This window comes from Manis pentadactyla, chromosome 9 (genome assembly GCF_030020395.1).
Source record: "Manis pentadactyla isolate mManPen7 chromosome 9, mManPen7.hap1, whole genome shotgun sequence".
In the NCBI taxonomy this organism is placed as follows: Eukaryota; Metazoa; Chordata; class Mammalia; order Pholidota; family Manidae; genus Manis; species Manis pentadactyla.
The window spans coordinates 13,714,951-13,738,995 of record NC_080027.1 but is presented as its reverse complement, the minus strand read 5'-3'; the positions used below and the strand labels follow the sequence as shown (position 1 = coordinate 13,738,995).

At 56.7% G+C, this 24,045-nt stretch overlaps 1 protein-coding gene across 4 annotated transcripts; it reads left to right on the top strand.

Annotated features, from left to right (window-relative positions):
• The first annotated feature begins 8,888 nt into the window (after nucleotides 1-8,888).
• On the top strand, nucleotides 8,889-21,798 carry SLC22A11 (solute carrier family 22 member 11). Of its 4 annotated transcripts, none has more exons than XM_036927261.2 (10): nucleotides 8,889-9,315; nucleotides 10,775-10,878; nucleotides 12,748-12,902; nucleotides 12,985-13,153; nucleotides 14,598-14,721; nucleotides 15,633-15,748; nucleotides 17,675-17,889; nucleotides 19,081-19,189; nucleotides 20,124-20,330; nucleotides 21,518-21,798. In XM_036927261.2, exons 1-10 carry the CDS (start codon nucleotides 8,923-8,925, stop codon nucleotides 21,579-21,581), a joined length of 1,656 nt encoding a protein of 551 aa, XP_036783156.2. In that variant the 5' UTR covers nucleotides 8,889-8,922; the 3' UTR covers nucleotides 21,582-21,798. The 4 variants fall into 4 exon arrangements, with proteins under 4 accessions (XP_036783156.2, XP_036783174.2, XP_036783183.2 ...); XM_036927279.2 differs by having other exon boundaries at nucleotides 12,745-12,902; nucleotides 15,633-15,743; nucleotides 17,751-17,889; XM_036927288.2 differs by having other exon boundaries at nucleotides 12,745-12,902; nucleotides 17,807-17,889.
• The last annotated feature ends 2,247 nt before the right edge of the window (nucleotides 21,799-24,045 follow it).

Sequence of the window (24,045 nt, the reverse complement as noted above, 5' to 3'; positions counted from 1 at the left end):
GCTGTGGGTTTAGCATATATGGCCTTTATTATGTTGAGGTACTTGCTCTCTATGCCCATTTTGTTGAGAGTTTTTATCTCTCTCAGCCATCTTGAACCCCACGCCCACTTTCATGCCCCGGGAAACCATACAGCAAGCCTCAGGGCCCAGTGAGAAGCAGGGCCTGAGGCCTCGTGTGTCCGTGTGTCCGGGGTGAGGTCCCCGGGCAGATCCCTTAAGGCAGATTCCTTAGCTGGGGAAGAAGTGGGTTTCATCTATAGCTGGGGTGACGCCAAATAAGAGGAGAGTTTGGGCTCTGCTTGCTGCCAGGGGCAGAGGAGTGTGTGCTGGGGAGAACGGGAAAGGGGAGCCATGGGGAACCTGCCCCACGCATCTGTCCCCGCAGCTCCGTGTGAACGGGGCAGTGCACCTCGTCCCCCCACAGCCATCCAGGCTCCTTGCACTGTTGCCTGATGGGGCAGAACATGGAAACGCTCGGTGCAGCGCTCTGCAGGCGTGTGCTTGCTGACAGTGCAGGTCCTTCTGTCACTTAGCAAACGCTGGACAGACGCAGCCGGTGTGTAAGCAGGGCTTGGGTGCTGGGGAATTTAAGGATGCTGTGTTTCCATTTGTAAGGAGCTTCTATTTGGATGAGGAGACAGTGGTGTAAACAACAACCAAGCCCCTCAGGGAGACCCCCTCTGAGGAGGCAGAGGGGTTGGAACAGTAGTGGCTGTGGCAGAGAATGGTGGAGGCCAGCGCCTCTTGAATTTGAATGGACACACAAATTACTCGGGGATCTTGGTAAATGCAAATTATGACTCAGGGGGTCTGGGCTGGGACCTGAGATTCTGCATTTCTACCAGCTCTGGGGTAATGCTGGTCGGTGGACCACACTCTGAGTAGCAAAGGAAGAGAGAAGCCGCAGATTCCTGCTATGCCCTTGCCGCCATGCTGAGGGTGATGTGGGGACACGTGAGAACCCCACCAGCAGCAGAGCTGGCCCACGGCATCTTGGGGAGGCGCTGTGCCCACCCCCAGGCCCACAGCAGGCCTGAGTCTCACAGATGGTCAGCCAGGCTACAAGTCCCTGGGGCCCAGGGCTCCACGCCACCCCAGAGGGAAAGTCGGTGGGGGGGGGTTGTCAGCTTGGGGGCTTGGGCGGGGAGACCCCTCTTCAGAACTTTGGGGGCTGGCTCTGTTCCGAAGTGGGGGTCCTGGGTCAGCTGAGGTCCTGTAGCTGTCAAGTGTCCCTCAGATTTCAGAGGTTGGAGTAAGTTTGCCGTGACTACTAAGTGAGACCTGTGTGTGGAGCACATGTGGCCAGGCCTGGGAGCCCTCAGTTATTTCAGGGCAAATGGCTTAGCAGCATTGTGGCCACTGCCCTGGTGCTTTGCTCCGGGTCCGGGGCAGCTGTAGAGCCCAGCGCCTCTGTGGGCAGTCCCTGACACTGGCTCAGGGCCAGGGCAGGTGCAGCCATCCCTGAGGCCACCCGGGAAAAGCCTCCCCACAGAGACCAAGGGCTTCGAGGCAGATGTGCATGTGAGGACTGCTGACCCCTAGTTAATCAGGCTTAAAGCTTAATCTAGCATGTGACCTGGACAGATTTGCTCTGAGGGGTCGGAGGTCAGAACACTGCCTCATTCATGAAAAGACACTTCAAAATTCTGGCCATACTGTGTGTGCATCAAGATCTTCAATGGACTTGTATATTATAATACTTACCTGGAGTGATTTTGCAGGGGCCGAGGCATCATTCTGTGATAGTTCATGTCAATTTACCTCTTCAACATTCATTGAATCTACACCTTCCCCACCATCCTCAGCTCAGGCCTGGTACTGGGCCGGGCAAAAGCCTCTCTCTGGTTTTCCTTTCTGGCCCTGCCTTGCCCAAGTCCCCTGCCACACTGTGGCTAAGAAGTTCCTTCACATCCGGAAACATAACTGTGTTGCTGCCTTGCCCCAGACCCTGCTCATTGCTGCTGGGGGCATGCCCGGGCTGTGCGCTCTGGGCAGAGGGGCCCTCACCTGCTCCTGTGCTTTTGCCCCCCAACCCTACACGTTCTGCTGGGGCCAGACCCCCTTCTCCCATCTTGCCTCCCCCAGTCTCAGGACCTTTGCACATGCTGTTCTTCCTAGAACACGCCTCCCCCTCCCCTCCTATGCCCTCCTCAGACCTTCCCTAAGCCCCTGTGCTGCTGTGTGTGGGGCCAGCTGACATCGCACGACCAGACTATGCTGTGGTGATCATGTGTATCTGTCTCCCCACGGGGTGTGCCTCCTTTCTGACACACTGGGGTCCCCCCAGGCCCAGCATGGGGCCTGACACCTGGTAGGTATTTCATATGTGTGTGTGGAGCTGAAGTAACGATGAATTCTTTCTCAGTCTTTCAAATCTAAGTCTTGGTAGGTAGAAGGAAATTGCTGGAAAACAATTTCAAGAGCTAAGTGGAATAAGTAAATGTGTGTATCAATTTCCTAGGGCTGTTGAGACAAAGTGCCACCAACTGGGAGCCGTGCTCCCCGCAGAGGCTGTGGAAGACAGTCTTCCTGTGTGTCTGCTGGCTTCCCTGGTTCTTGTCTTGTCACTGCATAACCTGACCTCTGCCTCTGTCCTTATGTGACCTCCTCCTTTTCTCCTTGTGTCTCCTATAAAGGACGCTTGTCATTGGATTTATGACCCACCTGGATAATCCAAGATGTTCTCATCAGCAGATCCTTAACTTCACCACATCTGCAACGGCCCTTTCCAAACAAGGTCACACTCACAGGCTCTGGAGATTAGGGTGTGGATGTATCATTTGGGGGCCACCCTCAGCCCCTTACAGTGAGACTGGGGTGCAGAACCCTCTGGAACAAATGCAAGCGCCAGTCTGTTAGCAGCGGGCCGTGGGTCAGCCCAGGCAGGAAGGAGCTGGTGGCCACAGTCAGTGTGGTGTGGTGAGCAGCCTGGGGACACCTGGGCTCTGGCCCCTGCTCCCTGGCTCCCACCCCAGGGCTAGCTTTTCTTGTCTCTGAGCTTCTTTTCTGTGGCCAGATGAGAGGGGAGGACATGTTTCAGGGGCCTTCCTTCTCTGAGACTCCATCCTGGGTCCCTTCAGTTTACTGACGGACTTGCCAAGGGGAGCCGGCAGCATTGACGCTGCAGGAGAGTGTGGCGGGGTGCGGCTGAGAGGGGGCTCGGGTGGATGGCCTGGCTTTGCTCTCACCGCCCCGGGGCATTAACTGGGGGGCTGGAGGACATCCTCTAACCTCTCAGGCTCATTGCCTCTTCGGTCAGCCCCCTCCACAGCCATCAAGAGCCTGACAGAGGCCATGCCAGGGATCAGCCTAGTGCCCACAAGCCACCCCAGGGGCTGCTACTAACCAGCTTCCATGCCTCACAAAGGGGGCTGGGATCCCCTACCTTAGGTTGGGTCCCTGCAAATATTTGAGGGTAAACCATCTCTTTGGAGGTGACCTCAGGAAGTGCTGGTGGGGAGGGCGGACCAGGGAAGGATGCTGCCAAGCGGCTCCGTCACTGGGGGGTGGTTCAAAGTATCCTGGGCCAGTCACTGGTGGAATGCTGCCCCGAGGGTCCTGGCACTTGCTCCATGTGGACCCACAAGCTCCTGAAGCCAGAGAGAGCTCGGTACTCGCGACAGGTCCATCCGCAGGCACCAGGAAAGAAGGCTGTGGACCCCTTCCCCACACAACCAGAGGGCAGGACCGCATAGCCGGAGCTGCAGGGAGTCCAGCCTCGGGTTGCAGTGTGATCACAGCAGAGTGCCCATGTATTATGGTTCTTACGTCTGGTCAAAGCTCAGATGGGCCCGTGGTGACCAGGGTGCCCTGGGAAGTGAGACAAAGCCCGGGGCCCGAGCACTCAGCAGCCCGGATCCACTTGCGGAAAAAAGGCGCAGACACGAGACTGCTTGGCTGGACTCTCGCCCCTGGACAGGGCAGGCTCTGCTCAGACCCTTCTCTGCCATCTCTCGTCCCCACTCCCGGAGCCTCCCGAGAGCTCGGTTCCCAGCCGGGGCCCAGCGGGCTGGCTGACCCACCGCAGGCAGAGGAAGGAGAAGCCCTGGCAGAGCGTAAGAAAATACGGCCAAATTAGTTTCAATCAAGTGGCTATCACACTGATATCAAAACCTGGCAAAGATTGTAGGAAGGAAGGGAAGGAGGGTGACAGGCATGAGAAAGCAGAAAACCCAGCCTGATCTCACACGTGCAGATTCATGGCGACTTTAAGTAAAACATTAACAGGCAGAATCCAGCGGCTTGTCCACGTGCGTTCATTCCTGGAAGGAAAGGATGGTTCAGCACTCTTTGGAAAGTTTATTAATATAATTCAGGAAATTCATAAATACACAGTTCCTCGTAATCATAGATTTAAGAAAAATCATACTCCATGAGTGTTGAAAAGGCACACAACAAACAGCTACCATTCTTGGTTAGAAACTATCACAAAGGAGTCCCTTTGTCACCGTGGAGTGGAGGCCTTTGGAAACAGGACACAAAATCCGAAAGTCAAAAAAGACGGTTGAAAATTCGAGTACCTCCCAAAAATCTACATGCAAAAAAATCAATAACAATAGCATGGTAACAAAGTCAAAAGACAAACTGGAAAATATATTGACAACTTTTATCACAGGCCAAGAGCCAACCTCCTAATATATAAGGGGGTTGGAGAAATTGGAAAGGAAATCACAAACCACTATCAAGAAATAAATAAAGGACATGGAAAAACAGTTCATGGAAAAAGAGATACAAATGCCATCTTACATATATTAGAAGTTTTTCAATCTCACTCAATCATGGTAAATTCATACAACAGAATACTATGCAACTGTAAAAAATGTAGGGGAGGCTCTCAGATGCATAAGACATACTGTTTGCAGTAAATACAAAGGGCGAAAGTACCTTTTGTATAAAAAGGAGTGAAAAATGGAATTCACATTTACCCTTGCTTATATTTTTAGGAAGAAAGTCCGAAAGGATGCACAAGAGACTGAAAATGGTTGCCTGAGGGTGGGGTGGCAAGTGGGGCCCCTGTGGAAAGGGTGGAATGCAACAGAGGGGATTTCCACTGAGCACCTTTTTTTCCATTTTCTGTTTTTGAACTGTGTGAATTTATTGTCCATTCAACAATTTTTAAACTGAATGCATATGTTTGGCAATGCTCTAAGATTTTTCTGGAAGAATATACGTCATCTGTGACAGTTGTGTCTGGACAGTTGAGGATGGTGGGGGGGAAGGACTTTTACACACTTCTGGACCATTGGGTTGTGTGCCGTATACACATACAAGTGCTCAGTGTAGATGAGTAATTATATCTGTATTGATGTGTTTCTGACTACATAGAAGCATTTCTGTGGGTTCTCTGGGGGCCAGGGTGGCAGAGAAGGGTTTTCCTTTCTTCTTTAGGTGAGTCTGTGACTTTTGCCGCATGCACGCTGTTAGAAAGGACTGAGTCAAGAGGTTCCCTGCATTCTCCCTCCTCCTAAATAGGTGCTTAGGTGAACTTAAGAGGGTTCGCAAAGATGAATTCTTATAACTGAGACCTGGGAGGTCTAAGCTTGAAGAGGAATTCCAAGGGGAGGAAATAAGTGCCCTAGGCTTGTGGTGTTATGGGGGAAAGCCCCAAAGTTATGCCCTCCAGGAGGAAGTAAGGGACTGAGGAGACACGGTCTGGTTTTATTCCTATTGTGATTCATCGGTACCATCTGTCCAGGTGTTGAGGCCTGTTCTCTAGATGTGAAGATATTGGACTTGAATGTGGATTGAAAATCTTATGATTGCTGTTTCTTGGACCTTCTGTAGGATCACGGTTCCTTTTCACGTGGGTGTACTAAAAAAGCAATGAAATAGGAGTCAAGGCCCTGTCCTCACTGCTGTGTTATTCTAGGAAAGACCCTCACCTTCTCCCAACTCCAGGTTTCTCCAGGATTGTAGGGAGGGCCCAAGCCCAGTGAGCCTAGCTGGATCTGAAATGCTGGGACTTCAACTGGAAAATAAAAAAAGAATGAAGGGGATCAGTTGCAATGGCAGTGACAATGGTGGTGGTGGTGGTGGTGGTGATGGTGATGACAGTGACAGTGTGATGGTGATGGTGGTGGTGATGGTGATGGTGATGACAGTGACAGTGTGATGGTGGTGGTGTGGTGATGGTGACGGTGATGGTGGTGACAGTAACAGTGGTGGTGGTGGTGGTGGTGGTGATGCTGATGGTGGTGGTGACAGTGACAGTGACGGTGGTGGTGATGATGGTCATGGTGACGGTGATGGTGGTGACGGTGGTGGTGGTGGCGGTGATGGTGATGGTGGCGGTGATGACTGATATTCATTGTCAGGCCTGTCCATTATCTCATTTAATTTTACTGCCTTAAGCAGAAGGCCTCCACTTAGAACTAAGGACTTTGGAGTCAGAGAAGGGAAGTGAACTAAGGTCTTTCGGCGGCTCCTCGTTTAATTGACAGGGCACTCTGCTAGTAAAGGCAGCCCAGTGGCAATTCTGGTTCTGAGAACCAGGGGGTCACGTTACATCAATTAGTGTAATGAGACATGTGGAGGCCTGACAGCTATAGTCTGAGGCCGCCAGCATCCCTCCCCGGCGGCCCTGCTCTCCGTCTCCACCTGGGAACCTTTGGGGAACGTGCACCTCAGGCCAGGGTCTGCGAGGTGCTGGGAATGCTGCAGTCCTGGGTGTGACCACCAGGTGGCGGAGCAGCTGCACTGAACTCTGCCCCCCAGCATCCCCAGAAAACCAGGAGACAAATTAAAAATTCCTTGGCCTGGAATCGTAAAGTCAGTTGGAGATTCCGGAAGCCTTCTGGCAAACCAGGGAGGTTTGACCTTCTGCTGTAAGCAAAGCCTATGGGCTTCCGTGACAGGCAAAGGGCAGGGAGGAAGAGAATATTTTTTTAAGCATATGGAAAAAGGAAATCGAGAAAAATTCTCTTGCAAAAGCCTTTGATTTCCGCAGCTACCTCTAGTCCAGCAATTTTCCAAGCAAGGCCAGATCCCAGCGCAGCAAAATCACCTGGGGACATATTTTAAAATGCAAATTCCTGGGCCCGGCACAGCCATGCGGCCCTAGGAAACTGCTTTCAGCCTGTACCCCTGTGGTCACTTCCTTTCACAGCCAGAAACCAGAGGCCAAAGAAGGGAGGCCTCTGCTCCAAGTCATGGTCTCGAGGGTCTAGGCCTTCCTCATGAGGATGGTTTTGCCACAAACGTGGGCATGAAGCCCAATTCTTTCCTCGTAAAATTCAGTCTCGGGCCTTTCTGGCGGGGGGCTACATCCAGTCAGCCCCTTTCTCACGGCCTCCACCTCCTGTGCTTGGTTCTCTCCCCACCTCTCTCTGTTTGCTATTTTAAAATTCATGAATTTCTGCCCAGAGGAGGCAGCTGGGGTTTGAAATCCAGGCCTAAATCCTTCCTCCCTGGCTTCCTGGCTGGGCACGGTTTGGCTGAGCTTCCCAAGGCCTCCTGGGAGGTTCTGGGAAGTTCAGGGTCCAGACACTCAGCCACATCTCGTGCACACTTGCAGAATTCCTCAGAGCCCCTGGGGAACTGACTCAGCCGATTCATCTCACAGCCTGGGAGGTGACTTCAGGCTCCCCGGATGGCCTTAATGTTGACCCAAATCCTGAATCCAGATTTTAGCTGGGATTTGGCCCATGCCAGGCTAGAGGCCACACAGCAGCTGGCCAGGGGCATCAGAGAGAGCTCAAGCTTTGGTGTCTGGTTCGAATCCAACTCTGCTGGGTGACCTGGGGAAAGCTGCCCGCCCTCTCTGAGCCTGTTTCCTTATCTGGAGGAATTAGCACCGCCTCTCTCCCAGGCTGTTATGAGGAGTGAATGAGAGGGCACAGGCAGCATGGTCAGTATGCTGCGGAGTACACAGGAAGCCTTCGGTGCCAGAAGCTGTGTCACTGAGGCCCAGCCCAGGTGGGCGCTGGGGCAGGAGCTGGCTTCGGCCCCATCACACTGAGCTGGGCTGTCATCAGACACTGGGGCAGGGAGGCTTGACTTTGCACACTTCCTCAAATTGCACCCCTGCTCATCTGGAGCCCCAGGAGGGGCTTCTAAGGATGCTAGGAACTGGTAGCCACAGTTTTGACCCTGGGGGAGCCTACAGTCTAATAAAGGCAACCTGGAACCTTGAAATAGGAGTTCCCCAGAGCAGTGCATCTGCAGGCTGGTCTCTCCGTGCCTCCTGGCAGGAAGCACAGGAAGGCAGAAGGAGCACAGGCCCGGGCCCTCCTGCCTCCTGCATGCCCCCATGCCCACCCTAGCCTCCTGGCAGCCTCAAGGCGGCAGAGCCCAGCTGGGGAGGGCCCAGCCCAGTCCTCACCTTTGTGCTTCAGCAAAATGGGCTGAAATTACCCAGCATGGGTGAAGGTTAGGCTAACAGTTTCCTGACCCAAAGGGCCACATGTAGAGGGTCTGAAAGTTAAGATTTGGGAGTGGATCAGTCACCCAGTGGGAAGGTGGCGAGGTCTTTCTCCAGAGTTGAACCTGACTTGCTCACCCAGGAGCCCGCGCTGAATTAAACTTTAACTGAGGCAACCAGGCAACAACAGTCTAGTTGCTATTTCCTTAGAAACTGTAATTCAGTAACATTGCATTTTAGTTTTTATTTTTTTACCTCTGCCTGACCTCTCACTCCTCGTGCTGGAGAGCCAGGGTGCCTCTGACGCTCAGGCAGCCTGGACCCATGAGCTTTGTGCCCTGATGGCCCTCTAGGGAGTGGCTGGTCAGCCAAGGAGGAGCTTCTCTGAAGCCTCTGGGATATCCCAGGCCTGCCGGGACTGGTTGTTAGACAACTGCCCCACCCTCGCCCCGGGCTGGCCAGGCCTGGGATCCTGTGCTTGTTCACGGCTCCCGCCAGCCAGCCTGACGCCCACTGGCTCCTCGACACCTGGAAGACCTGCCCTCCGTGCAGCCGCTCTGGGCATGGTGTTCGCTGAGCTCTTGGACAAAGCCGGAGGCGCAGGCCTCTTCCAGGTGCTGCAGGTGCTCACCCTCATCTTGCCGTCCATCCTGATGCCCTCCCAGATGCTCTTGGAGAACTTTGTGGCCGCCACCCCAGACCACCGCTGCTGGGCTCACATGTTGGACAATGGCTCCGAGGCCCCGGCAAACCTCACCCCCGAGGCCCTCCTGAGGGTCTCCATCCCACTGGGCCCCAGCCACAGGCCCCACCCGTGTCGCCGCTTCCGCCAACCACAGTGGCAGCTCCTGGACTCCAATACCACAGCCACCAACTGGAGCAAGGCTGCCACGGAGCCGTGCGTGGACGGCTGGGTGTACGACCGCAGCACCTTCACCTCCACCATCGTGGCCGAGGTAAGGGCCTCCCCCAGCCCCACGGCCCTCCTCCTGCCCAGCCTCCCAAGGTGGCCGTCCACCCATGACCAGAACGGTCCCATTGCCCCATCCCCACTATTAAAGGATGTGCTGCTCCCTCCATGCACATTTCTTGACTGCTTATGATGGCCTAGATTCTGTGCTGGGTCCCAGGGTTCCAGGATAAGCAGGGGGCCTTCAAAGAGCTCGTTTCTGCTACTCAGTTCTGAATCAGCCAACATTTAAACCACTATTAGCAGCAGTGAAAGCCCTTGCCTCCTGCCTTGGGGGTGGCAGGCCCTGCCCCAGACCTTTCCTGTGTACTTACCACCTCGCAGCGGTCTCATGAGGTCGATATTATTGTCTGCATTTAATAAGTGACAAAACAGAAGCACAGTGAGATTAAATAATTTGCTGCAGGACACACAGGAAAGGCACACTGGAACCTGACTCAACCTGGGCAGCCAGGGCCGGAGCCTGGGCCTCCACTCCTCTTCCGTCCTGCGGGGCACAAAGGACAGGAGAGAACTGGGAAGGGAGAGGCAGGTGTGGAGGCCCTCTCGGAGGAGGCCGCCTTTAAAATGAGACCTGGATTATGAGAGAAGGAATCAGTCACATGAAGGTAGGAAGAGAGTCCAGCTGGGACAGAAGTCCAAGCAGGAACACAACTGGGGGGTTAAAGAAGCAGAATGAGGCTCAGAGTATCCAGGCATGGGGACGGGGGAGCCAGAGCCACAGTGTGGGGCAAGGGGGGCCAGGGTCCTGGTTTTCTTTAAGTGCAAAAGAAAGCCACTGGAGGCTTTGGGGCAGGGACATGATGTGTGCAGATTTGCACTCAAGAGGGCACTTTGCAGGCGGAGAACACCTTATGGGGACAGGGGGCTCCCAGTGTGGCAGCCCAGGCCAGACAGGCTGAAACGGAGCAACCTGGGTGAGGCTGTAGGTCCTCGTGAAGGACTGACCTGGGGGTTCGGCTGATGGGCGCGCGGTCCTGGGCAGGAGGCCCTGAAGAATCTCAGGGACTCGTGCTCAGCCCTCAGTTCATCCTCCTGGCCTGTGAGAGAAGCAACTCTAGGGCCCCGTTTCTGGACGAGAAGACAGGCCTAGCCAGGTGCGGGTGCTCGTCCAAGGTGGCCAGTGGCAGACTTGGGATCCAGCCTGGTGGTTTCACCACCTCCCACCACTGCCACCACCACCCCCTTGGAGTGACCGTGGCACGTATGTGCCAGGCAGCTAGCTGCAGGAGGAGCATGAGGTCCACACCGCCAGCATACCCCCTCCTCCTCTGTCGCCTGGCCGTAGGAATCTGGGGCCCCCACTGTGGGCGGCTGGACCCTCAGGACCCGGGCTGACCAGGCGGTCCTGGCTGGGAACCCCTAACCTGGACCTCTCTCGATGACCTTGGCCCCACCAGGCCCTGTCCTCTGAGCCAGTATGTCACAGCCTCCTTCTCTTCCAGTGGGAACTGGTGTGTGACAACCAAGGCCTGAAGGCCCTGGCCCAGTCCATCTTCATGGCCGGGATCCTGGTGGGCTCCATGGCCTGGGGCTTGCTCTCCCACCGGTGAGTGTCTCCGCCCCTCCGGCTCCTTCAACCAGGATGAGCACCGGGGGGCAGAGGTCCAGAGCATCACATGGAAGCCCAGGTTACTTAGGAGAAGGGGCTCCGTGGGCCCAGGTCCCGAGGGGGCAGTGACGACGGCCAGGGACCCAACGCCAGGCTAAGCTGTACTGTGGGAAGCCGTCCCATGCGTTCCCTCTCCATCCCCGTGCGCTCCCTCTCCATACTGTCCCCTGCTGACACCACGCCCTCTCCCCTCCCAGCGGGTCTCCCGCCTACCCTTGGCCACCGCCCCTCTGATGAGGAGGCTGCTCCGCTGCAGCACTCAGTGACCGCACAGCCGTGGGTCCAGTCGATGCCAGCCTGGGGTCTTCCAGGCCCTGCCACACCCGGGACAGTCCCTACCTGCTCCTGCCTGGGACTTGGCTTCTCCCTCAGCGTCATGCCAGCCCCTCCTAGGACACTGCCTGCGCCCATGCTCTGAGGTGGCCAGAGGCTGTGTCTCACCCCCTGCAGCTGCTTCATGCCCAGCTCACAGGGCTCAGCTCCAGGCCAACTTTCTGGACACAAGCTGAAGGCCCTGCCCCAACCTGGGCACCATCAGCCATGGCCCGCCTGACGCTCCCCATCAGGCCACCCGGCTCTGCCGGCACCTGCTCCTGGGTTTGCCGGCTCACTTACTGTGTGCGCCCTCACGAGACAGCGCCAAAAGGGCAGGGGCTTCAGTGCTGCATCCCCAGCCCGCGGCCCACGGCACACACTCGATCATCAGTCTGTGAATGGGTGAAGGGCTCCACAACTTTCTCCAGGCTGTGCAGGCCCTGGGCTCTCACCACCAGGGACTCCGTCCTTGCCTCCTGTGTCCCAGAGGGTAGTTTGTCACTTCTCTGTGCCTCAGTTTCCTCCTGTAAGTGGGAGCCCTGTTACCTCCCCAGGGGGTGGTTGTGATGAAGGTAATTGCATACAGAGCTTGGGCCAGGGCTGGGCGCAGAGTTGGCTGTTTGTGCTGTGGCCATGTTACCATTGTCATTTGTGGGCCTCATGTTACCCTGAGCGTGGCGGGGTGGTGGTGGTCTCGTTTGTACTTCCAGAAGACCCCCTGCCTTGCAGCTGTCCCCAGGGGACCCTGCACAAGGGGAGCCAAATCTCCATCAGTCTGCTGATCCCCTGGTGAGCCTGGGGCCAGGGGTCAGCTTCTAGACCTCGTCGCGGGTCTGGACCCGGTGACTTGCTCCTCGTCACTGCTCAGACAGACAGGGCCAAGGTTTGCACACGTGGCTCCCATCTGACCAGCACAGGCTTTAGCTAAATGCAGGCCGTCATTCAGGCTAAGCTGGCCTCAGGAAGCAGCACAGAGAACATGTGGACACAGGGCCCCACGTGCATTGTCTGGTGGGAGCTCCCGCCGCCGCTCACAGGCAGGTGAGGAGCTGGTTGGCCACGTGCACACAGCCTCCCAGCCACACTGCACCCTCGCTCAGTGTCTCAATTTTCCTAACAACTCTGTCATCATGAATACTCCCATTTTACAGATGAGGAAACCGCAGCTCAGAGACATTGAGTCACATGCCTAAGGTCACCCAGGAAGTTCAGAGCTGGACTCAAACCCAGGCATCCAATGCCAAAGCCTGTTCTTGAGCATGAGGCTGTGTGGCTCCTGAGAGTGAGGCATCTGCCATTTCTATAGCGAGCGCACTGTAGTGTGTACCCAGGGCTTCCAGGGAAGGGGTGCCATCCATACGGGATGTGGGCCCAATGCTGGGCTCCAGCCACCCATGCCCCCAGCTTGCTGAGCCCTCCAGGGGAACCATGCCCCTAAGCCCAAGTACCCAGGGCCCCCTCTGGACCCCCGCTGCACTCGTGTCCCAGCAGGTTCGGGCGGAAGCTGATGCTGACCTGGTGCATGCTGCAGGTGGCCCTGGCTGGCACCAGCACCGTCTCTGCCCCCAACTTCCTCGTCTACTGTGGCCTCCGATTTCTGAGCGCTGTGGGAATGGCTGGCATCATCATGGCCTCAGCTGTACTTGGTGCGTCCCTTGCTCAGCCTCTCCTGCCGTGGGGAGGGTGGCGCGAGAGTCCCCACCCGCATTTGTCTGTGTCACCTTGCAGCGGTGGAGTGGACCGTGAGCCGCCAGAGGGCTGTCACCATGACAACACTGGGGTGCTCCTACAGTGCCGGCCAGATGACCCTGGGGGGCTTGGCCTTCGCCCTGAGGGACTGGCGAGACCTCCAGCTGACTGTGTCGACGCCCTTCTTTGCTTTCTTCCTGATATCCTGGTGGGTACAGTGTGCGGCCTCTTCCCTTGGGGAGGACATCACTAAATGGGAGGGAGACTTGGGGAGAGGGGTGCCCCTTGCCCCCACCACCCTGGCTGGCCGTAACATTGGGGGATGCTGAGCACCATGGCGTGTGGGCAAAGATGTGCACAGAGCCCTCTCTGCGGAGAGACATCTGGGGCTTCAGAGTTCCAGGGTGGGTTGCCATGCAGCCCCCTGGCCTCCGGGCCTGCGGCTGAGGCCCCCCCTTCCGACCCATGGGCCTGGGCTCCCTCACACCCACCGGCCTCACACTTTCTCGTTGCCGGCCTGACCCGTGGGCATCCGAGTCAGAGAGGGCTGGCATGGGATATTACAAGATACCATTCTCACCATTACTTTTGGTGCTGCAAGAATCCCTGAGGTCTGGAAATACCTGCTTCAGAGGGGCGAGGGGGAGTTGGAGGAGAGATGCAGGGAACCGAACCCAAGTTCACGGCCTCATAAGTTCTTCTGTGGGGCCGTCAGGGCCCTGTGCCCTGCACCAGGTAAGTCTGCTGTGGGTGGTGGAGAATAACAAAGACTCTTTCGTGCTCATGTATTTACTGCCCCTTGTCAGACATGGTTTTAGCTCTGGGAACGCTCGGGCAAATAGGGCAGACCGGAGGCCCCGACCACGTGGAATCTTATTGCACCAACAGGATCAGTGAGCAAGGGGGAAGGCACCCCGTAGTCACACTTACAGGCCAGCCCGGCCACACTGGGTGTGTCCTGGGTGCTGTTGGTGACAACGGATGTGTCTTGGCCTTCATGGGGGGGATGTGTCATGACCGCCGTTTTCAGACGAGGGTCTGAGGCCCAGAGAGGTTCATCGCCGTGGTGACTGGCCATGGGGTGACCGTGAGCAGCAAGCTGCGCACCAGGCTCCTCCAGCCGCCCCGCCCAGCTGCCTCGGGCAGTGCTTAGCCCCCTCCCTGCAGGCAGGGCTGCGCGCCCACCGCCCAGAGCTCTGCCTGTTTTGCCAGGAGATGCTTCTCCCCACGTGCCCGCCCTGAGGCTGGGGAGCCGCAGTCTGCTTGTACCAAACCAGTTGGCTCTGCCTGGGATGTTTTTAATGTGTTGTTTTATTTATTTATTCATTTTTTAATGTGTTATTGTTTTAATGCAGCATTACGTGAGCTTTCTGTCATAGAAATGGCCCCAGAGTCTCCCCAGGCCCAGGCGTCCTGTGCTCTGGCTACACATGGGGCGCAGGGGGGCAGGATCCTGGTAGCCAGAAGCCAGATAGGGCACCCGGGCAACAAGGTGGCCAGGTGTTGGGACTCATCTTTATTCCAAACCGGTCAGGGGCTGCGGCCTCCCAGCCTGGCATTAGCCATGCAGAGGGAGAGGGGCTGCTGCCCACCCCCCTCCCCCCGCCCTCCCTGCCCTGGGGGGCCCGGCCAAGCACCTGCTTCCTTGACAGGTGGCTGCCAGAATCTGCCTGCTGGCTGATGGTTATGGGCAAACCCGACCAAGCACTGCAGGAACTCAAAAAGGTGGCCAGGATAAATGGCCACAGGGAAGCCGAAAAGACACTGACTGTGGAGGTGAGGTGCTACTGTCTGCGACCCAGGGTGTGGTAGGATATGGCAGGGAGAAGACGTCCACTGCTGCCTTATCAGTATTATCACCAACCTCACCATGACCCGCCCCACCCCTACCTCCATCAGCATCAGCATCAGCATCTCTCCAAACACCAGTGTCTCCGTCAGTCAGCACTGTTACTGTCACCTTCCCCATTGCTCTCATCACCACCACCGTAACCACCACCAGCGGCAGCTATGCAACCATCAACGACACACCCACATCGCCTCCTTTATTATCGACCACTTCAACCCACACAGATTGCAAACTCACCTCTTGGGGCTTCTCAGTGCATTTCGGGAAACAGGAAGTGCTTATTCGAAGGGAATTATTTCAAGGAGGTGGGTGGGGGAGGACATGCTACCAGAGACTAGCCAATGTGGACCTGTGGGGAGTGGGAGGACCAGGGCTTTCCAGGACGGGGCTGGCCAGAGACAACCAGGCCTGCGCTGAGCACAGGCCAGGCAGGGCCCGGGGGTGCAGGAGGGCGCAAGAGGCTCAGGGAGGGCCGGGAGGAGCAGCACAGGGGGAGAAGGCACGCCCTGATGCCAGCCCAGAGGAGGGAGGTGGGTGGTGGGGCTTTGTGTAGTGACCGCCAGGGGCAGCCTGCCGCCCGCGGCTCAGAGGCCAGAGCTGGATACAAGGCCCACTCCCTGGCTTGCAGTAGATCGGCCAAGTCTGCAGAAGAAAGCTCAGCCAGGGGGCCAGAGAAAGAGCTTTCTGCCCCATTCCTGCCCCCAACTCTAGGACTCAACAGTCTCCAAAAGCCAAGGCCAGGTGCCCCCACCTCCCTGCCCACCTGGACACCATTCCCTGGCACGGGGGTGGGGCGGGACCAACACCGCAGTACTCACCGTGCCCCGTCCCCTCGGAGGTGCTGATGTCAAGCATGGAGGAGGAGATGGCCTCTGCAAAGGCCCACAGGTCGGTGTTCAACCTGTTCCGTGTGCCCGAGCTCCGCTGGAGAGCCTGCAGTCTGTTCTTGGTGAAGTACGCCATCCCATCACCCCTCCCAGGGACCGGGCCGAAGGGGAGAAGGGCCCCTGCCAGCCTTGTGGGGCACATTCCCGGCTGGGACAGGCAGCTGCTCCCCCAGGAGCCGGGCCGGCGGGGACAGGCAGGATGCGCAGAGCTGGTCCGGAGGCTGGCTGTGCAGGGCGTCAGCGGGAGGGCAGGGCTGGGGTCCCAGAGCCGAGGGACCGTCAGAGCCTGGAGGGGACCACTGGCCATCCGTGGGCTGCTGGGCTCACTGGCAGCCGTACTCCTGGCGTGCCAACCATGTGCTGGTCACCCACTGACCCCTCAGAGCAACTCTGGGTGGGGAGTTCATTCACACCCCCGCTTTACAGTTAGGGAAAGCCGGGGCCAGAGGGGCAAGAAGCTTGCCCAAGCTGGCAGGGCAGGCGTCTGAACCCAGGCCGAGCTACCTCCTCGCCGGGCTGCCCCCACCAGGTCCCACGTTGAGCGCAGACTCCCAGGAGGCCTTGTCTCAAAACCCCTGGGGCCCCAGGGCCGAGAAAACGTGCCTTAACCAAACAAATTCAGCCAAGTGACTTCCAGAAGCGCATATGCAAAAGTGAGGGTCAGGTTTGACTGGGACTTGATCTGGAATTAAAAATTAAAGATTAGCAAAAAAAGATTCCACGTTATGCTGTATTTAACCACTTGCAGGTTAAAACGGCAAATATTTGCTACATCTTAGAACAGTGAATGGATCAAAAGCTTTTTTCTTTGTTTTCTGGCTTAAGTTTTTCAGACAAATTAGAGGGAATGCCTGGTGCCAGAAATGTCCAGGACTGTTCTTTCAAAACACTTCAAGGCCCCCTGAGGCCTCCCAGGGGTGGCTGTGCGTCCTCTGCCATTCAGATGGCAGGCCGCAGAGTGGCTACCCCGGGGAGGGGCTTCTTGTCTTGACGCTAACCCAGCTGTTACCGGCTAAGGCCCTAGGCCCTGGCCTGCCGGCCACTTTGTGGGAGAGCCCAGCTATTCGCCCTGGTCGCTTTCACCAGGAAACGCTGTGCCCTGCCCGGGTGGCCACTTTGCTCCCAGCTCTTGGCCGGGTGGTGTCCAAGGTGCAATGGGGGCAGCAAGGGGGTGGCGCTGGAGGGGGGCTGGGCGCTCTAAGGTCAGCTGCTCGGAGCCTGCGGCCGAGGGTCCCCCCAGGGAGCGGACTCTGAGATGGAGGTCAGTGAGTGGGCAGTTCATCGGAGAGGGCTCCTGGGGTCGCCTGCTGTGGGAGGAGGGGGCAGGGGGGCAGCACGCGATGCAGTCACGGCCAGGCCACGGGCAGCTCAGGAGCCGGGCGGCCCTTCTGAGAGGGCCTTCTGACCTGTATCATGTGATGCTCTGCCCTGCTAAGGGGCAGGGCTCCCGGGGGCTGGGGAGATGGTCTCGGTCCTGAGGGAGGCCCAGCATGGCCCAGTGGCCCTCACAGAGACTCATTTATTATTAATCCCATCCTTCCACACAAAGAAACTGGCATCCAGTGGGGCAGAGACTTGCCTTAGTTCATAGCTAGCAGAGCAGGGACATGTCATGGCCAGACAATACTAGAGCCAGAACCCAAGGGGCAGCTTGGCTTGACCCACAGAGACCCATCCACCCAGAGAGGGTCAAGTCTTGCAGCTGGTTGCTGGCCAGGGAGCCCGAGAGCCGAGGCTCAGCCTGCTGATGCCAAGGCCTGCGGCCCAGACCCACGGCCCGTCCCAGAAGGGATGAGGCTGCCATCCACTCACCCCTTTCCTGGAACAGCCTGACATGGGGTGGCACGACTTGCATTCAGCGGGCTTCTCAGGGCATGGCAGTGGCAAGCTGTGGACTGGCTGCACCCTCTGGGACGGCCCAGGTGTGTGGCAGTGCCACAGGGCTGCCTCTCCCCTGGGGGGCGAGGGCCCGACTTCTGGCTTTGCCCTGCAGCTTCTTCTTGATGATCTCCTACTACGGGCTGGTCCTTGACCTGCAGAACCTGGGGAGTGACATCTTCCTCCTCCAGGTCCTCTTCGGAGCCGTGGACATCGTGGCCAGGGTCACCACTGTCTTCTTGTTCAGGTTCTTCGGCCGCCGCATGACCCTGGCCAGCTTCCAGACCTTGGCTGGTCTCTGCATCCTGGCCAACATGCTGGTCCCACAGGGTGAGGCCGGGGCAGCGTGGATGGCGGGCTGGGCTGCTGATGGCCTGGGGCACTGGCTTCCTGCCCACCCCTGCCACACTCACCACCTGAGGTTCTTTCCCCTCCCTGGCCCCCAGGATTGGGGGGGCCCCTGTGTGCAGCCTCCATCCACATCCATCACTGTCACACCTTTACCTCGTGTCATCTTTCCCAACCAGCATCCAATCTCCCAACGAGCCGCTCACCTGTTTTCCTGAGTTACTGAGGTTCAGAGAGGTAAAGCCAGGTGCTAGCAAGTGACGTAGCCAGGGCGTGGGCCAGACAAAGCCAGAGGCTGGGACCTCCCGCAGAGGAAGGGCCTAAAAGGCTGAGAAACTTTAAGTTGTCCGAAGTGAGGCAGGAAACGCACAAAGCTGGTGTGTGTGGTTCTTCCTTCTTGCCTGTTAAAGAAGCAAGAGGCACTCGGGGCAGAGGCTGCTCCGGGTCCTTGTCTTGAGATTTTCTTTCTGAATGAGGCTATGATGTCCTGGAAACCCCCTTCCTGTCTCCTTCCATGGCTCAAGGCAGAAGGCTGGTGGACAGGCAGGGACAGGCACCCTGCAGTGACAGCAAGGAGGCCGGGTGGGGACGAGTGAGGCCGGGGGCCAAACAGAGGGTGAGAGGATGCGCTCGGGCAGGAATGTCGGACAGGGACCGGACAGCTTATAAGCCTTCATAAGGACATGCGGGGGAGGAGGCGGGGCCCAGCCCATGGCTGCTGGGTGACCCGGACCTTGGCTTTGTGGCCTGGGCTCCTGCCATCGCTCACTGGCTCCCTGTGAGAGCTAGGGGTCCCCACAGGCAGGCTGAGGGACAACGAGAAGGCTTCTGGCTAGGTGGGGCCTCCAGGGTCCCTGCTGTGGTCTGGGCCTGGCATGGGAAGACACACACGCAGAACCCAAGGAGCCTTGGCACAGTGACTATGCAGGGACAGGCCTCGAGTGTCACCCTCAGCTGCCTCCTATCACCCATCCCAGACCTGCTGGGCTCTGGCCCTGCATCCCCCTCCCTGCCCACCTACCAGAATACCCTGTGCCCTGGGCAGCCTGGTACCAAGTCAGCACTGCCGGGGACCTGAGTTCAACCCAAGGAAGCTTGTGGGAAACCCAGCCCTCTGCCCAGGCTGCCTGGGGTTCTCAGGCAGATGCCACTGTCCCCCTTTCCTCTGCGCAGACATGCAGACCCTGCGTGTGGTCTTCGCAGTGCTGGGAAAGGGGTGTTTTGGCATCATCTTAAACTGTATGATCATCTACAAGCCTGAACTCTTCCCAACTTCCCTACGGTAGGTTGGGCTGCGGGCTGCACCCAGAAGCAGCTGCCGGCCCTGGGGGTGGGCGAGAAAGGGATGCCCCAGGAGGGCTGGAGGGTGGACAGAGGAGCTGGGCATCCAGGAATACCCAGAGGAGGGTGAGCAGGTGGCCCCAGCCTCCCTCCCCAGAGTCCCCGGGGCAGCCCTCCCCAAGCGACTGGGGTCAGGAGGCAGCCCTAGCGGGAGGCCCCTGACGGGCCTCCTGCTTGTGATTGGAAACCGATTTGAGAACAAAATCCTCTCTTTGGGTGGAAAACTGCAAGAACCCTGTAAAGAGGGTGAGCGCTGCCCTGGTAGAGTAGGGGTCTCCTGCTCGCTGCCCACAAGAGCCTTGAACAGCCTCCTTGGGACCCAAGGGCTCCCTGGGACATAGACAGAAAACCAGTGATCTGGTTAGACCACCCCACACTGTTCAGTAGGGTGACCGGTGGCTCCAGCTGGTGAAGGACCTACTCCGGAGAGGGTTGGAGGGGCCCCAGCTCCCCGGGGTCCTAGCCCAGGGCTCTTTCCTTCCCTCACTCATTTGTCCACTCTTGCATTCATTTTTTTTAACACACATTATTGATTTTGTTGATATAAAAACCAAAAGCTGAGCTGGGAGCTCAGTGGTCTAGCAGGAGGAAAGTCCCCAAATTACCTAGAACAGGGAGAATGGTGTGTGGGCCCTAGAGAGTTCTCATGAAGGACCCTGGATGTTCCCAGGAGGCAGAGGCCCCTGTGGCTGGGAAAATCTAGGTGGGCTTTCTGGAGGAGGTGGTGTTAGGGGAGCTTGAGCAGGGCAACTCCTTGAGACCAGCTTCCCCCGACAGAACCCCCTGGCCCAGTCAGAGAGCCCCCCCTCTGGTAAAGACCCCCTGTCTGAAACAGCTACTGTGACAAGGTTCTGGGCCCCCCTCTCCACCCGCAGGATGACAACAGATGGCTTCCTGCAGTCGGCAGGGCGGCTGGGGGCTGTGATAGGTCCCCTGATCAGGATGACCTGCCAGGCCGTGCCCCTGCTGCCCCCCATCTTGTATGGCACTGCCCCCATTGTTGCCAGCCTCATTATTCTGCTCTTCCTCCCGGAAACCCAAGGCCTTCCGCTCCCTGACACCATTGAGGACCTGAAGAACCAGTGAGTGACCCCCGGGAGTGGGACCAGCCTTCCGAGACGTGGCTGGGTGGGGCTGCAGAGGCAGCGGCCGCCCACCCACAGCCCTGGGACAGGACAGCCATGGCAGGAGGACATGCTGGGTGGAGGGGCAGGGGCTGGCTTGTCACCATGACGACACTAGCGGCTAGATTCTGTGTGCCCACAGCACCTGGGGGCTTGTATCTGGAGCCATTTAACAGCTACAGCAACACTGCCCGGAGGAGCCTATTGCTGCCCTCGTTTCCAAGGGGCTCATAGGGAGGCAGTGACTCATTCAAGGTCTCACAGGTTGAAAGGGATTGTACCTTAGGCAGGAAAACATAATGGTTACGAGTGCAGCTCTGCAGCTAGGCGCTCGGGACCGAATCCCCACTGCCTGGGGAAGTTACTTACTGCTCCAACCAAACTCACACAAGAAGACAGAGACAGCCTCAGGCGTCCTAGTTAAATCTTCCCACAAAGAGTTCCAGGCCCAGGCAGATGAACTGGTGAGCACTCGGAGATCTTCCGGAACAGATCACCTGCAGTCGCGTGCACTCTGAGAGCGCCGAGGAGAGGGAGCACGCCTCCACTTTATTTTATAGCCGGCTTGCCTCTGTGTCCGCGTCCTCATTTGTAAATTTGGTGTTAAAAAAAAACAAAAAAACAAAACCCAGCCTAGCTCAAAGAGCTGCTTTCGGGTTTGAGGGAGTAATTATCTTCAAGCACCAAGAACAGGGCCTGCCCCACAGCCCAGGACTGTGGCCGTGGTGTTGGGTGAGGACGTTCGTACGGACGCCCAAAGCTGAGCAGGACCCAAGGTCACTATGACAGCATAATGACAGGTGGCGCCTAGTGAGCCTGTCTTGTTTGCATACAGCGTCTTATTTAATCCAGACAGTGACGCCCCCGCCGAGGTGCTGCTACTTCCGGCTCCACTGTCAGGGAAAGGCAGACGCAGACGGGTTATGTGACTTTCCAAGGGACGCCCAGCCGAGAAGCAGGGACGCTGGACTTTATTTACTCTCTCTCTTAACACCTACTATGTTTCCGGCTTTGAGTACATAGTAGTAAATAAAACCCTAATCCCAGAGATTATACTGCCATAGGATTGGACCCCACTTCTGCCCTCCAAGCACCAAACATGTGGCCGGTTCACCACAAATCATACTCTCTTTTGATTATTTTAGGAGATCAGCAGCAGCCAGGGCCAACCGGCAGAAGGTGGTCATTAAAGAAAACACCTATTTCTAGAAATCCAGCCTGCATGGAACCCCTTTGGTCAAGGAGCCTACAAGGCATTGACTCCCATGGGTGGGAGGGTTTGGCACCCGGGGCCAGGCCACCATGACTGAGTGGGCAGCGTGGCCAACTGCAAGGCCAAAGGCCCTTCACTGGCCGCCTCTCACTCCCCACCCTGGCCAGACTCCGCCCGCCCCAGCCCTGCACACGAGCCTGTGGCGGAGCCACAGCAGACCCGTCCTCTCCCTTCCCGGCCAGGCTCTCGTGTTCACACCTTCCCTTGGCCGCGCTGGACTCACTTCACAGCCCCTGGCACTGCAGCTTCCCACCTCCGAGCCTCCAGGGCCGGGCGCAGGACAGAAAGGGCAGGGGCCGGACACGCCTGCACCCCAAGCTCTTCCCACCCTGGCAGGGTCCTTATCCGTAAATTGGGAAAGACTGCGGAATCAACCTCCCAGGGCGGGTGACAGGGTTAAACACCAGAGTCCAACAAATAGAACCTGCTGGCAGCTGCCAGGTGCTGGGGTCCAGGCTGTGCCCCACTCCAAGGCACCGGCAAGGAGGCACGCTGGCCCAGACACTTACCCTCACCAACGCTGTGCTCATTCTGACAAGAGGTTTTCATCAGCTCCCATCTGCCCTGCTGGTGAGGGCGGGCTCCCTACACTGGACAGGTGAGATAGACTGCTGTTTATTAGTCACAGACTCATGGCCCAGGGAGGACGGCACCCTGCCATGCAGGCACAGGGGGCTGCACCAGGGTCAGGATGGACCACCAGGGGGGTCAGAGGCAGGCTTTGTGGTATCAAGAGGGTGTGCTGACCCCTGCAATGTTCCCACGGAGGATGTGACTGGCTTGTGTGAGGAGTTCCACAGGTGGCAGGGAATTTAAACCCCCTACTTAGGAATGCAGCGATTACACCTGGTCCCCTTGGCAAGCAGTGTGGTCCGGGTGGGGACCCCATCTGCCGGAGTGGAGTGGGAGGGGAGTGTGCCTCAGGCCTCACTGCGTGTCCGGGCAGCGCGTGCTATCAGCCTGCACTGCAGGCCTTCCGCCACAGGGGCACCTTGTGTTGTTTGTCCATCTCAAGGGGCCACCTTTTCCTAATCCATGCAAAGACCCTCCTGGTGCCAGCAGCAGCCTGGGCTGTGAAAACTATGGGGTCATTTTAGCTGACCACCTGCTTTAGAGGTGAGGAGACAAGAGCTCAGAGAGGTGGCATTGCATGCTCGGGGTCACAGGGCAGAGCCTCGGATGACTCCCAGGACCGGCTCCTCACCCTCCCCTGTGCCCCTCAAGCCCTGATATCTGTAGCTCTGTCTCAGAGGTATCCCCAGACCCTTCCCTGGAGATCCAGACCTTCAGACAACCACCCATTCTTCTTGGAAGACCCAGGGGAACCTCTAGCTGGGCGCTCCCCATCCCAGGCATCCCAAACCCCGCTCTCACATCCAGTGCACACAGGCCAGTCAGATCCAGTCCAAATAAAATCCCCTGTCTGCTTAGAATTCTCTGGTGGCTCATGTAAAGGTCACACTTTCCCCACCAATGGATTCCTAGGGGCCCCTGGCCTGACTTCACATGCAATAAAATCGAAAGGATTCCAATCATACAGAGTATGTTTTTGGTTCATTGTGGAATTAAATGAGAAATCAGTAACAGAGAGACATCTAAAAAACACCTTCAAACTAAACAACATACTTCTAAATAACCCATGGGCCAAAGAAGAAATCACAAAGGGAAGGAGAAAATATTTTGAACTGAATGAAAAAATCTTTAAATGACATCAAAGTCTGTGGGATGAAGCTATAACAGGATGCAGAGGAAAGTTTATATCATTAAGTGATTACATTAGAAAGAAAGAAAGTCTCAAATCAAACACCTCAGCTTCTGCAGTAAGAAACTACAAAGGAAGAGCTGACAAAACCCAGCGCAAGCAGAACAAGGACATAATAAGGGGCGGGAATCAGAGAAGCAGAAGATGATAAAGAAAATCAATGAAACCTGAAACTGGTTCTTTGCAAAGGTCAATAAAATTTATAGACCTCTAGACATACTGATCAGAAAAGAAAGGGAAAAAATACAAATTGCCTATGTCAGGATTGAAAGAGGAAGCAACTCTAAAAGTCCTAAAGAGTAAAACATAAGAGAATACTGTGGGTAATATTTTACCAATAAAGCTGACAACTTAGATGAAATTAACAAATTTCTTGAAATCCTTCCAAACTGCCAAAGTGAACTCAAGAACAAATAGATAACATTATTAGTCTTGTATCTATTTTAAAAATTGAAGTTATGGCTTAAACCTTCCCACAGGGGAAACTCCAAGCCCAGATGACTTACCTGGTAATTCTGCCAAACATCTAAGCAAGAAATAATACCAATTCTACACAAAATCTTCCAAAAAATTAAAAAAGATAACACTTCCCAACTCATTCTATGAAGCCAGTGTTTCCCTGATTTCAAAACAGAAGA